This window comes from Atta colombica, unplaced genomic scaffold, assembly GCF_001594045.1.
Source record: "Atta colombica isolate Treedump-2 unplaced genomic scaffold, Acol1.0 scaffold222, whole genome shotgun sequence".
Classification (NCBI taxonomy): domain Eukaryota; kingdom Metazoa; phylum Arthropoda; class Insecta; order Hymenoptera; family Formicidae; genus Atta; species Atta colombica.
In genome coordinates, this window is record NW_017259319.1 from 104,063 (window position 1) to 118,903 (window position 14,841).

At 28.8% G+C, this 14,841-nt stretch overlaps 2 protein-coding genes across 3 annotated transcripts in view; one reads left to right on the plus strand and one right to left on the minus strand.

Annotated features, from left to right (window-relative positions):
• LOC108687963 overlaps positions 1-9,958 on the plus strand; it is a 32,971-nt gene extending 23,013 nt beyond the window's left edge. For both annotated transcript variants that reach the window (XM_018194010.1, XM_018194011.1), the window contains 4 exons: positions 321-623; positions 8,797-8,953; positions 9,142-9,302; positions 9,451-9,958. In XM_018194010.1, the coding sequence (XP_018049499.1) occupies positions 321-623; positions 8,797-8,953; positions 9,142-9,302; positions 9,451-9,776 (947 nt within the window). In that variant the 3' untranslated portion in view covers positions 9,777-9,958. The remainder of the gene's footprint in view (positions 1-320; positions 624-8,796; positions 8,954-9,141; positions 9,303-9,450) is intronic.
• Positions 9,959-11,402: 1,444 nt separating this feature from the next.
• LOC108687960 (COMM domain-containing protein 10) lies at positions 11,403-13,162 on the minus strand. Its single transcript, XM_018194007.1, has 3 exons — positions 12,960-13,162; positions 12,359-12,722; positions 11,403-11,800 (listed from the first exon to the last, which is right to left on the minus strand). The coding sequence occupies exons 1-3, from the start codon at positions 13,013-13,015 to the stop codon at positions 11,600-11,602; spliced, it is 621 nt and encodes a 206-aa protein (XP_018049496.1). The 5' UTR covers positions 13,016-13,162; the 3' UTR covers positions 11,403-11,599.
• Between the last annotated feature and the right edge of the window lie 1,679 nt (positions 13,163-14,841).

Consider the following 14,841-nt stretch of genomic DNA (forward strand, 5'->3'; position numbering starts at 1 on the left):
TATACCTTGACATTTATATTTCAACATATAAAAGTTAAAAATAACAAATTGTTATTTAAGGAATTGGATTATTTATTGCATTATTCCTTTGATATCTAACAGTTTTATCTATAAATAAACAAAGAAAAAAGTTTCATGTTATTATTCAATTTTTTAATCTATTTTATGCATTGATTAACTGAAAAATGAACAGACCATCAAATCGAATCCGTCCTTACCTTTTTGGAAATTCGTTCTGATTTATCACAGTGGATTAATTTTCATTTTAATTTTTTACATTCTAATTCTGATTCTAACGTGTCGCTAACATCTCTTTCCAGAAGAAGTAAAGTTCTCAGAGCTGTCGCAGGATATCCAAATTTCTTCCGGAGGCAGCGTTCTGCTGCGCTGCGTGACGTCCTCGGCAGTGGAGCAGTGCCGGTGGTCACTCAACCCAGTCAATTCTAACACCACCGTGGTGGTGAAGCAGTTCCCAGCAGCCGGAAACGAGGCTCGCGATTGCAGCGTCCGGCTGAGCCATGCTCTCGCCGAGCAGGAAGGTCTATGGACCTGCGGCGCTAGGATACACGGCCAGCAGAACTATACGGATGCGCCACCCGCGAAGCTGAGCCTTCTCGAGTCAGGTATCATCGAGAATTAACAATAAGATGGTTGGTTTAATGTCATTTCTTCATCGCTACAGTGAAGAAAGCACCATTAATCGATCGTTGCGCGATTCCGGTGCGCTCGGTCTAGGCTAAATTATGCGTCGTAAATCGCCATGGAATATTGTAAATTACAAATGATCTAAATACTCAGAGAATATAGAGGACTTAAGAGTACTGTGTTATTATTAATTCAGCGTTTGCCTATTTCCTTTTCAAATCGATCTTTTTAGTTGAATCTTTGAAGTGTATACGCAGCTTGTCTCTTTGTTTTTCATAGTATTTAGATCCTTCTTCTTAATTTACAGTATTCGATTATTATAATAAATGTTCTCGCATTCCACGCATCTTTAGTATTTAGATTCTACTTTTTAATTTACAGTCAATAGTTCTAAAAAATGTAATCGCATTCCATTCTTGCATTTGAGGATGACCTTGATTCATCAACTAAAAGAGATTTTGATTCTTGCGATTACTTTCATTTCATGGACTTTTAATCAATGACAGAAACGGACTGAATCGATAACATTTTACACGAGTACATAAAGTTCATCGGGGACGGCTTTATTCATTGAATATGTATTATATCCAAGGCGTCGCATTAGGATACAATAAATTTTCTCAGAGTGCCTTGCGTGAGAAGGATCTTGCGTGCAAGAAGCGCACATAAGGACCATATAAGCGATCCGTCACGTAGAAAAGGATGTCTCGCGTGTGGAAGAACTTGCATCTTCGGTTGCACCGGTCATATGTATATTTCATGAAACTCAAATTGACGGGCAACTATATATCACGTAATGGGAACTGTATCAAAAATAGCACAGATAATAATTTAATAGACATTATTGATATCAAATGACGTGGAAATTTTTTATTTCCTCCTTAACTTTCAAATCATTATTCACAGAAAGAAAGTTTTTGCTAGAATTTCAAAACTTTTTGCTGTATTACTCATCGTGTTTGAGTTTCCTACGTAATTACTTTGATAGTCCGATAAAATTATTTTTGGATCTATCTAAATTTTTAGATATTTTAGCAAAATCGTTCTTTCGTTTTTTATATCAAATCTGTAATCGTCATTTTCATGAAATATACTCAAGACTTTTGTTCCAAGCCTGGCTACAGTCGCGTCTCTGTGAAAATAAAATCGTAGGATGTATATATTATATACGTCCTTTGAATTTATTATTTACGATGAAAATCCATGGCCTTGTCGTGACGACTGTCGCAATAAACCGCGATCGTGAAAGCATCCAGACGAGCTGTATGAGTATGAGAACTGCACGTACCATGGTATATGTGTATAAGTGTATAGGCCATGGATTCTAAGACGCACGTCTTTGCAATTTAAATAAATGCGGTAAATAAAGCTTCTTCGACACGAGCATAATTTGGATCTCATGTCATAGCGGACAATCAGAAAACATTATTAACGAAATTAATAAGTTGTCAAAGAATTAGCAGTTTCTCTTAAAAAATTGATTGTGCAATTTTCTTTACAGAATTATTACAATCTTTATACTCAATATTAACAACAGAGATTATATAAAATCTCATGAGAGACTTAATTTTACCAAATAAGTTTTTGATTCTTTTACTTTTTAAACAATTTGATATGTCTCGTTGCAATAAGGAAAGTTAGTTTAAATATTTGCGAAGTTGGTTCGTGACGATAACTCAGTCCTCATTGGCCTCATTACGGCTACCTAGTCGTTCAACTGAAAGATAAACTGTGCATAACTCATCGTCCCACATCTGTTGTCCTCCAAGTGACGAGGATCCACGTTCGATAACGACGTTACGAGAAAGCAAATCCAATTGATTGTGGAACCTCAAATGTCTTGAAAATTATTATGGGTGGAAGGTGATAGATCTACATGTCTGATGAAGTTTTACTTTACTAGATTACCCACGGAAAGAAAGAGATTTTGCTGAAGTATCTAAAAATTTAGCTACTTATTATATTAGAAAATAATTTTGTTGGACTGTCAAAATGATTACAGTGAGTGCGAAAAGTATTCGTGCAGGAGAGATATCTTTTAAAATCTTGTTTTTTAAAATAAACATTAATTAGCAAATATTTATTAACAAAAAATAAAATAGATTGTATATTTTTCAAGATTATTTTACCTAAAAGCAAGAAATAGAAGTACGCGTTACATGCCATTACTTTTTATCATATTTTACTTTGTTGTCATTTACTTTGTTACAATAACAATTTGATAATGACGTTGTGAATTTTTCATAACGGTAATGATAACATTAGAGTTAGAAAAGTCAAACATTACTTGTAACGTATGGAAATATTACTCATTACTGAAAAAAGTAATATAATATTTTGTTAATAAAAAATTTCATCATAATTGCTAGAGTATTCAAATTTTTTGCAGCATTGCTCATTACGCTTGAGTTACATAATCATTTTGATAGTCCATTAAAATTATTTTCAAATCCGTATTTACTTAAATTTTTTAATATTTTAGTAGAATTGTTTTTTCGGTATAGATAAAGCGCGAGTGTTGCCAGGCTGTTCGCTGTCCACGTGTGTGCTAAAGAAACAATCGCGATCGATTTTATTGTATATCATAAAAGATGACTATACGAAAACGATTTCACGCCGCTTCGTCGATTAAGTTTTATCATCTGATTCGACACCTAACGATCGTTAAAAGGAAAAATCCTTTAGTATGTCTAAAATAGTAATTTTCGCGCTCTGTTTCAGGCAGTATTATATCTGATTAAGTAGAATACCCAAGCAGACAATATTTGTTTAAAAAACGTTTAGTCGAAATGTTTTTTATGCTGTGAATTAAAAAAATAAAAACGTGAATTAGACGTTATTAACATAAGACGTTATTAAATATAACGTTTATTAAAACGTCAAAATGTCTCGTATAAGAACCATATTCTAAACTAGTAAAAAATGCTTAATAAATGTTATAAACGTCTTATAAACTTTATTAAAAAACGTATCAAACTTTAAATGTTTATTTTCAGTTTATATGTTTATTATGTATACGATTTTTATAATGTTTATTAAACGTATTTTGAACGTTACAGTGTTGTTTGGATATAATAGCGTGATAAAGCTTAGAACTGCTAGTTTTGATGGATAATAAATTATTAATTATTGAGTATCGCCTGCACAGAAAGATTTTATTGAAGTATTTAAAAAAATTTAATTAGATATAAATCCGAAAATAATTTTCTGAAAGTGACTTTCTTCACTATATGCTGCAAAAATTTCTAATATTTTAATTAGAGCGTCCTATACAGGATGATTCAGAGTAACTCCGTGTCCTTGCAAAGACATGTTCCTAATTGAATTCTGAAGCGCTTTTTCTTTTACAAAAAGAAAGAATCTCCATAAGAGCCGATTTCGGCACTCTCCAGATTTCAAACAAATAAAAATCTATTTCTTGAGGTCAATTATATTCAATTAAAATGATTTTATAGCTTAAATGGAACGATGATATTGTCATAGGAGTCTCTACAAGGTTTCGAAAAATTATCGAAATCAGGTGATTTTAGCTTAAACGAACGTATTTAATACCTGTTATTTTGTAATTAATCAGCTTTATATACTCTTATGATTTCAATCTTTTCGGTGTATTTTATAGACATATATAGGAGACAATAAGCGTCGCCTAAAAAATCGGTTTGAAGTGTGCAGCACTTTTTATTGCTATGTTACAAGATAACAGATATCAAATACTGTTTAAGCTAAAATCATCTGATTTTGATTTGAATTCTTACAATAATAAAACGTTTCCGATTATTTAAAATGAAATAGACCGAAAACTGGCCTTATGGAGACTCCTATGGCAACACCATTGCTCCATTTAAACTAAAATCACTTTAATTGAATATAATTGATCTCAAGAAACAGATTTTTATTTGAACAAAATCTGGAGAATGCCGAAATCGATCCTTAAAGAGATTCCTCCTTTTATAAAGGAAAAATCGTCTCAGAATTCAGTTAGGAACACGTCTTCAGTTAGGAACGTGTCTTTGCAAGGACACAGGATTATTTCGAATCACCAATTATTTTGACGGTCCAAGAATATTATTTTCAGATCTGTATCTAGCTAAATTCTTAGATACTTCTCAGCAAAATCTTTCTGTGCAATTCAGAAAAGAATTTTACATTAAAATTTTTTAATTATATACTTGTATTTTTTTTATCTTAGGCATATAAATTTGTTAAACTTGCCGAAAAATCGCTGGCATTCTCAGAAATTTCTTTTGAGAATTCTTATGAATTTTTTCTTTGTGTTTTAGAATTCGGTGAAAAAAGTCGTATTTTTTTTAAATTTTATTGAGATTTTATAGTAGAAAATAAACTAAATGTAGCTGGTAATTGGATCTAAGAATTCAATTATTGGCTATCTGATTTTTTATTCGACATTTCGTCTTTCTGAAAAAAGAAATTTGTTGAAAAATAATGCATTTTTATTGAAGTTATAAAGATATTCATTTAGTATCCATATATACAAAAAATATGTATGTAATTTATGCGATTTAATCTTAAAATAAGATTAAATCATGCAAAACCCTGTAGAACAGAACGTGAAAAGTATATAAACGTTTTTCAATTACATTTATAGTGACAAGTACATCTTTTTAATATCATGCATATAAAGATCACGAAATTATCATTCGATTACGCATTACGTCATTTTTTGCTTTATCGCGGCATGTGTATCCATTTTTAATTTAATTACGTTGTCGTGCATTTGCATTTACTAGTATTAGATCATTTGCATTATCAAAGATGGTAGTGCCCATTACCGTTCATCATTTGAGATTCTCTGATAAACCATGAAATTTATCGGTTCATTGTGTGCCACCTGGTAAACCACAGATTAACAATCTTATCGGCTTTTCTTGTTATCCCTAGAAATTAAGAAGGCTTCACATACAAGTTGTAATTAATTGCGATTTTTTTCCATGGTAATTCATCCACGCTATTATTATCGCCAAATTATTCTTTCGCATGCACATAATGGCTATATGTGTTAAAAAACATTTTAACTTTAAAATTAGACATATATAAATTTGTTATTAAATAAAATTGAAATTTCGTTTCATGTTGCAAGAATTTTTCTGTTTAAAATAAAAAATAATAATGATATAATAAAAAAATATTTCTGCTTTTATTTATAATAAAGAAACAAGATTAAATAAATTACATGCAATATAACATATATTATAATATAACACATATATTAGGTGTAGTACAACGAAATTCATTATTTTTGCATGAATGGAATGAAAAAATAATGGATTTCTTTTTACTACACCTAATATAAGTTAAAAAGAAAAGGATTACAGACATAAATTAGTAAACAATAATGTCAATCAAAATCAAACACAAGGTGAATGCGTGTTAAATAGATTTTATTTTATAATATAACAAATTATAAACAGATACTTTTCAATATAGCAAAAGAAAATACAGAAACGGTTCAATACTGATTAGTCATATAAAACGCAACTTTAAGAGAGAATAATCCGCGACAAGATTGTATAAAATATTTTTGTATAAGATATGTATTGTGTCCAAGCGCTTGTTTATCGAATTTCCAAATTAATGGAGAAAATATTTAAAAAATTAAAAATAAAATGTACAAATTTTTTTTATGAGAATAATTCTAATTTACAAACGTCTAGGCAAATTGTAGTAACGAAAAACGAATCGCACACTCATGTGAAAGTCATGATCAAACCGTGATATAAGTATATAAAAACATCTCAAAAGAAATATAATAAAGAGAAGGAAGCATCAAGTATTTGTAAATATATTTATTTACACACGTTCACCTTGTGTTTGGCAGTGATTGACATTATTATTTACTATTGGCATTAATTGATATTATTGTTTACTAGTAGATATAATAAAAAAAATGTTGAAGTAGCTATATTGCAAATAGCTATTAAAGAATAAATTAAAAATGAAAAGTTTATTATATTTCTTATTTTTTACATTCGTTCTTGATCATGGAATTATTTTCTTCGTTAAAAAATATTTATTATTAGCAATGCCATTCACAATTTCCTATTTATATTTTTAACGGCGAGACTGCGTTTAAATGAGATTTTGCATTTAGTTAACAAACATTTTAGTTAAATAAAGCGCGAAATCGATTATTTTAACATCGATATATGTATATAAATTAAAAATATTATATACAAGAGAAAATATTTTATACAAAAAGTTTCTCACATCATATCTTGCATTATGTTGTCTACGAATTTATACAGATTACAGAAAAAAGATCAAATAACTAACTTTAATTAAAATTAATTAGATAATTTGATAATATTTTCCAATAATGTTGCAATTGCTTATATTACTTTCTTAGTCTATTTTCAAATAATTGAATGATGATTTAGAACTCAATGTGCTCTTTATGAAATACATATATTTTGTATATATAAAAATATAGTAGAATCAATAAATAAGTTACAAATTAATAAAAAATTATCTAAATTAGAGTATTAAACGACGATAGATAAACACAAGCATTACTGACTGCGTCTCCCGTCCCACATTTCACATTATTTATTATAAAAAGTCATCATCCTTAAGTTAATATCGTGCTTTTATCTTTCATCATGTTTACTATTTAACTTGTGGTCGATTTTGATATATATCCGTTATATACAATTCATGATTATGACTTATGATTAGCCGCTAGTGCATTTAATACTAAGTAGGCAATTTTTAGCGTTAAGGTTTTAGCGTTCAGAAAATTCATGTTGGCGACGAGTAACATTCGCTCGGCTCGTTGATCAATAGTGCAAAGGCATCATCATGTCGTTTTAGGTTTCTAACTAATTAAATATTTCTTGAACCGTAAATTTTACTTTGAGGAGTTTCAAACAAATTTAATTTAAACTGACATAATTACAGAGGCAATTTAATTATCTGTTCAGTCACGAATGCAGATATTATATTTTACGTTAATGCTGTGCTTTACAAATAATTACGATGACAAAATATGCACGCGATCAAATATGAGCAGCGATTCACTCGCAGAGTGTATGAATCTTCATGTGCCATTAAGTATCGTTAAGCACCGCGAGGTATTTGCGCGTCTTTGAGCGCGTTTTGAGTCTCTGAGTTGCTGTAAACTGTTTTTTTCTTTCTCGTCTAAATAAATAGTAATGTGAAAATGTCACAGCAACCTTCTCATTTCCATCATCCCGTTACTAACTACATTACAACTGAACCTGAAGGAGGAACTCTTTTCGAGTTTAAGACGGCTGCCACAATTTTAATGCACAACACAAATAGCAATAATTAATCAAATATATCCACGGAAAAATATTGCAGGCGCTAATTTTTTAGAGAAGTATGACATTTACGAAGAAGTTATATTATTATTACATTTAGTAAAGTCTATCGATTTCAAGCAACGCCGTAATAATACAAAACTATACACACATAAGTATATAAGATATTAGCTATAAATATATCTAATGTTTTATATAAACCATCCTTATAATAACTTGACGTTTTAATATAGAAAATTATATAATATTTTTAATATTATATAATTTCTACTTCACAGTTTACTTGTGACATTTACATCTTGCATTAAAATATTTGAATATATTGTCTGATAAGTATAGCGCTTGAAATATTTCTTTTGGGATTTTTCTAATGTCATCAATGCACGCGAAATCAGCGTTGCACGATCTAACGATTTAAACATCTATCAAGCCACGACAGTCATCGATGCACAAACGTATGGTGGTTGGTGATCAAAATGGATAATGCACCGGAGATTTAGCGATTTTTGGTGAGTGGGAAACTTCAAAAACTGCTTTTCTGATGGTCTCAAGAAAAATCCACATTAAATTTGTCGCTTTAACAAAAAAGCGATTTTTAAAAACTCGAAAGTTTTAGAGAAAAACTTGTTCAATAAAAAAAATGTAATCATAAATATTTTAATATTTTTGGCACTTAAAATATTCGAGAGTTTACTGTATAATGCTAAGCAAGATATAACATTAAATTTAACAATATGTAATTTGATGTACTTTTTTGATAAATATTTTTGATGAACTGTGGATTTTGATAAATCCTTGAGGCTGTAAGGATTAAAAAAAAGATCAATTCAAGAAATATCGATCGTTTTTTTAGAGCCCGTCACTATCGCAGTTTGGGCCGCACCTCATAAAATGGTCACTCTTGCGTGTAGAGTCGGAACTGTGTCATCGGAGGCCAAATGCCACTGGATTCACGCTCCAAATGTTCACGTATATCAAAACTCCAGCAGGCAGCTTGCAAAAAAAACGAGGTAACATCTTTTGTAATATATTACATACCATGGAAAGTTTCGTGTCTTTTTTTTCCCCTATAATATATGAAAATCTTAAAATGAATCTTGAAAAAACGACACGAACTTTCCGCGGTACCTAATACATATTATATTGTCTTTCTTATTATGCATCCATTGTAACGCACTTTTCTTATGCCGTAATGCAGGCACAGTTTGCAAATGGATTACACTACAGGTGTATGCAAGCTAATTTTCAAACCGGATCACACTGATCTAGGACAATGGACCTGCCGATTTACGATCAACAATGATAATGCCGATGTCGAGATAGGAAACGCGACACTTATTTTGTTGAACACTTTAGCAGGTCTTTGCTTTCATGCACATATTTCATTAGAAATCTCATTATTCATTTTTCATTTTATTAGTTTATTAGTTTTCTATTTTTATTATATCTTGTACATCCTTCTCGTAATACAAGAGATAATTTTTGATATGTTTTGTATCGCGTGCAGATGAAAAACTAGGATGGATTGTGGGGACTCTAACGGCCGTGGTCTTGTTTCTGATGATAATAGTAGTGGTGTTGGTGGTGTGTAAGGCGCGAATCTTTATCCATAAGACACCTGAAATCTTGGAAACTTTACCTCCTGAAAAAAGGAAACGAAGCGCGAGATCATGCAGAGAGAAACATACTGAGAATCAAGGAAAAATCAATTTTCAATTTGTTGAAGACAACAGTCACAATTCGAGCCTTGAGAGCGTCCTGCCTAATAGAAGTCCGCGTGTGGAGAAAGCTCACGGAATACCATCTAAAACCTTCGAGAATGGTGTACTATAATATATTAATTATCAACATTTAAATTAGAGAAGCTAAAAGACTACGTTTTATAAAAGTTACAAATACTTGAAGAATGAACAAAAGTCAATATTTCGTATATATAATATGTATAGAACTACATTAGCAACTTTCATAAATTTGTGTAAATATATAATTTTACAAGTATTATATATGTATAATTAAAATAAGGATATATTCTTACAATTTTAACATTATTGTATATTTCTAACATATAAGAAATAATTACATAAAAACAGATGTATATATGCTTTCTTAAAAAATTCTGTAAATGTAATATAAATTTAAGTCAATACTTTAGCTCTTTTCTATCGCGTCTAATTATTATCCTTTTTCCATGATGTTAAATAATCAATACATATTGTACGTTATTATATGATGCTCACAGTGTTCTCAGAAGTTCATTTCATTTTTATTGTTGATCAATGTTAAATAAGAAAAATTATCACTTAACATTGTAGCGTCAAATGGAACCTTTGTATTGTGAATGGCTCACAACTGATGGTCACATGTTTTAAATTGATAAAATAGCGCGTAAGATTATCAATTAATATTTATTGATTAAATACATTTTTGTAGAATTTTTCTTTAAAAGGAAAAGAATCATTATAATATATCCTTTTTGAATTTGTGTCAATATGTCTGTTATAAAAAAATATCACAAGTGGCTGTAATAATATTCTTTAACAATTCATATGTTGATAAAACATTACGCAAATTTATTAGTATAAATATAAATAGATGAAAGAATTTTATTAATTTTATAACGTTTGATGTTATCTTCAAAGAGAAAAGGCGCGATCATAACTGTAAAGTGTAGACATAATCGACCTCTTCCTATAGAAGTAATGCCAGCGAATGGTAGGATTGCGACAGAACACCAGCACAGACATTCTCTTTGTCTCATCGTGCATGTGTTGCAGCGAAACATGGCAGTTTACGATCGTTTTCATCATAAACAATAGTATTGGTAGCCATAAAAAATACCACAAAAACGTGTACAAATCGACAATGATTTCTCAATGTATATTTTATATTACTATCAAATTCATTTATATATAATGATGTAATTGCAATTGATAATTAAGCAATTTAATTACATTAATGCTCATAGGCATCTTAGATTGATCTCAATATTTTGATATCGACAAGCAGTAAAATCTGAAAAGTAGTAAAATCAATCAAGTATTAAATCTTAATTTTTTTTAATGAACAAGATAAATAAAGTTTTTCTAACAAAAATATAATAGTAAAAATGAAAATTAAAAATTTATAGAACTAAAACAAATTGGAATATTATTATATTAAATTATAAAGTGACCTGATAAGAAATGAGTTATGAAATTGAGACTTAATTGAAACATAACAGTAATAATTATTTTAAATTCATTTCATAAAGGTACGATTATATTTTATATATAAAGATGTGATTATATTTTCATAAACATTTGTCGAGAAAATAAAAATATATATTTATCTAGAAGCTATATTTTGGTGTTTCATTATCACAGAATTAATTTACCAAAGATTTATCTTCATTGCGACAAAGATCAATATTAAATTTGTTTTTAAAAAGCAGACGTCTGTATATGTATGCAAATAAAATTATTTTCACTGCAATTTATTAAAAAATATACAATATGTTAGAAAATAACTACAAAAATAAAATAACAGTAGCACGCACTTGTGATAATCTGATAAACATGTAAAAAAGCATGTTGCAAAATATATTTTTACATAATAAATTACACTATTGATTACTTATAGTATACAAGTATAGTATATAAATAACTACATTAATCATGTTATTTAAGAGCATCTAGCTGAATTTGGATTTTTTCTAAATTATAATAAAATTCTGTTAATTGCTTCTTGTCAAACTCCATTGTTAATGTAGATGTCTTATCACCAATCAGATCTAGTTGGAGCAATGCTACAGGTCGTGCATCTTTGGAAATTGCAGAGGATGATGATTGCACATTTAAGCACCAGTTGATATCTTTCACCTTGTCAAATAAAAGAGGAATGTAGTTTAATAAATATAAATTACAAAAGATATATATAATACAGAATAAAAAAAAGATTGATATTTTTAGTCATTGAATATGTGTAATATTAATTTGTTGAATGAATATTAAACATTTTATTTTTTTGTTTTTGAATCATGGGCGATAGTCTTGAAATATTCTTGTATCAAAAAAATTAAAAATTAATTTCACATTAAATTGATTACATTTTAATATTATTGATATTAAATGAGTATTTAATAAAATTACAAGGAAATTATTTATAGATGAAAAATATCTCTCCAGCCAAAATTCAAACTTAGACTTTCCTACTTTCTAGGTAGTTTCTATGAACATCTTATTTCAAACACAAAGGTTTGTAGTGATATTTATCATGATAAACAATAAATATTAAAAAGGATATTATTCACCATATAAAAAGGATATTATTTTTTAGTCGATATAGAAATATATGTATTCCTCTCTCAATCGCCCCATGATCAATGCGCACTAATTGTATAATTTGTCAAATATCTTTTTTTATCTATATTGAAATACCTGAGTAGGAAAAATAGACTGTTGCCTTAGATTCTCTACAATGCCCTTTCCATAAGTCATCCAAGCAGTTGTAAAGATTGACATTTTTTCTTCGTCTAATTTAAAATTATCTTTTATAATTGCTTCCATAACAGATGGTTTGACAACGCTACATGCAGCCTGCGTGTAGATAGATGTAATAGTATCCAGCAAAAGAGTTAATTCATCTTTCGTCAGATCTAAGGAAACTAACAGCTTTTCCTCTTCCTCTTCATTGAACACCTTCGTGTCAATACTCGACTGTAAAGTCTGGCATATGCGGTTAACAAGAAGCCGGAATTTGCTATTATCCACTCGAGCCACTATCTTCAAACCCTGCTCCAATCTGTTAAAACAATAATACAGATAAATTTGCATATTACTGATAAGATTAATAACAAGAAAATTAAAAAGTTGTTACACTAACGTAATGTGCTATATTCAGCTAATATAAACAGCATAGCATGAAAATAACAAAAATAAGATCATTTTTGGCGCTTGTAAGTTTGTTTTATTGGCATTGTCTTTTATGTTGTTATTAACTATCATAGTTTATATGTTAATAATATTTTAACGCATATACTTTGAAGTTATGTTGATCCAAGCAGCCATCTTATAGGTGAGATGAATTTTTATCATTTTTCACATAACATCTAGTTGTTATGTCATAAATCCATTTCTCTTCGAAAAAAAGTCTTGAAAAATTGAAGCTCCATTCATGTAATGTTAAGAATTTCTAACATTCTTGATTTGCTAAACCTAAACGTCACTAAACACTAAGCATACTCATACTAGTTCATGCTTTAACTGGCTTTAACCATAGATTATATATGTTTAGATACTTTTATCTTACTTTGGTAAGATACTGCACAAGTTCTACATGATCTACACTCGACTGCAATACAGCGATCTAATGGTCTTCCTTGATTTTCCTGGTTTTTCATCTCGAATATTATAGCAAGCGGAGGATAAGCGAAGAAATAATATTTCTTTGCTTATCCTCCGCTTGCTATAATATTTTTATAGGATCGAATTATGCATATTTGATTATAAAAAATTTAATAGATAAAAATATGACATATTTCTTATCTTATCTTAATCAATTAGTAAAATGCAGTTTTAATTTTTTATTTTAAATTCTTTAAGAAAAACGGTTATATATAATTTATTGAAGATGATATTGCCGATTATAAACATTATAATTATGATATAATTTTTCTGCATTTTTAGACGTAATAAAAAAAATATGGATCTGTCCAAAATATGGATGAGCCCACAATTATTTCGAGAAATATATTTGTAATTTTTATTCTATCGACTTTTAATAATAATAGAAAATCACAATTATTTCGAACACTCACAACAATTTATAAAAAAAAAGCTTTGCAAACTATTCACTATAATTTACATTTTGTCCGCGAAAATAATGAAATCTATTAATAGAAATATAATGATAGATTACAGAAACTGAGCAGAAACTAGCTGTTATTTCGTAATCGTTTAAATGATTATGAAATGACAGATCAATTTCTGCTGACAAACTAATAGCATATACTACTAACATTTTGTTTACTGAATATAAGTTCTATTCTTTATTTAAAATATTTCTCATATTATAATCATAAAAATTTATGATAATTATTTATGTAATATAATTTTATTAATAATAAATATTTAAAGTTTGAAAGAGAGAAATGTCCTGAATGTCCTGAGAATCCTTGAATCATGAAATTTGATCTTTTATAATTAAGGATATAAATTATAGCATCATTCCGTGAAAAATAGAAATAAGCTTAAACTCAAATTTGATCTTCCGTGGAGATTCAGTAAGATGCTTTATCATTTTTTCCTATAAAAATTGCAATTGTAATGAAGAGGAAAATAAAGTTCGCATAATTACAGACTTTTTCAGGAGGCTAAGAATTGATTTAGACTACAGTTCATTAACTAAGAAGAAATATAGAGAACCATCTTTATTTGTATTAGCTGTTGAACACATTTTACCATTTTTTAATCTTAAACATACATGTTATTACCCTCACTGATCGACAGTTATATTTATTACATACGAAGCAAAAATGACATTGAAAATTATAAGAACTATTGTCACATTGTCACCGAAAAATAAGATAGTGGAACTTTTTGAAACTAACGCATTACAAACTAAAAGAAATGATGATTTACATATGACAATTATTTAAAAGTTTTGAATAACATGCAAATCAAATTAATTTGAATTAATTACATCAAACGAAATCAATTTTAATCGTAATATTTTGGCTTTATCCAATTGCAGTTTCTAATTATTGAATGACTGTCATTAATATACTTGTTTTATACATTATTAGCAAAATTCAAAACAAATCTTTTTTCATTCAACATTTCTATACATACATAGGTACATGTGAGAATCGAGGTAAGGAAAATTTTATATATATATATACATACATATATATATATATATA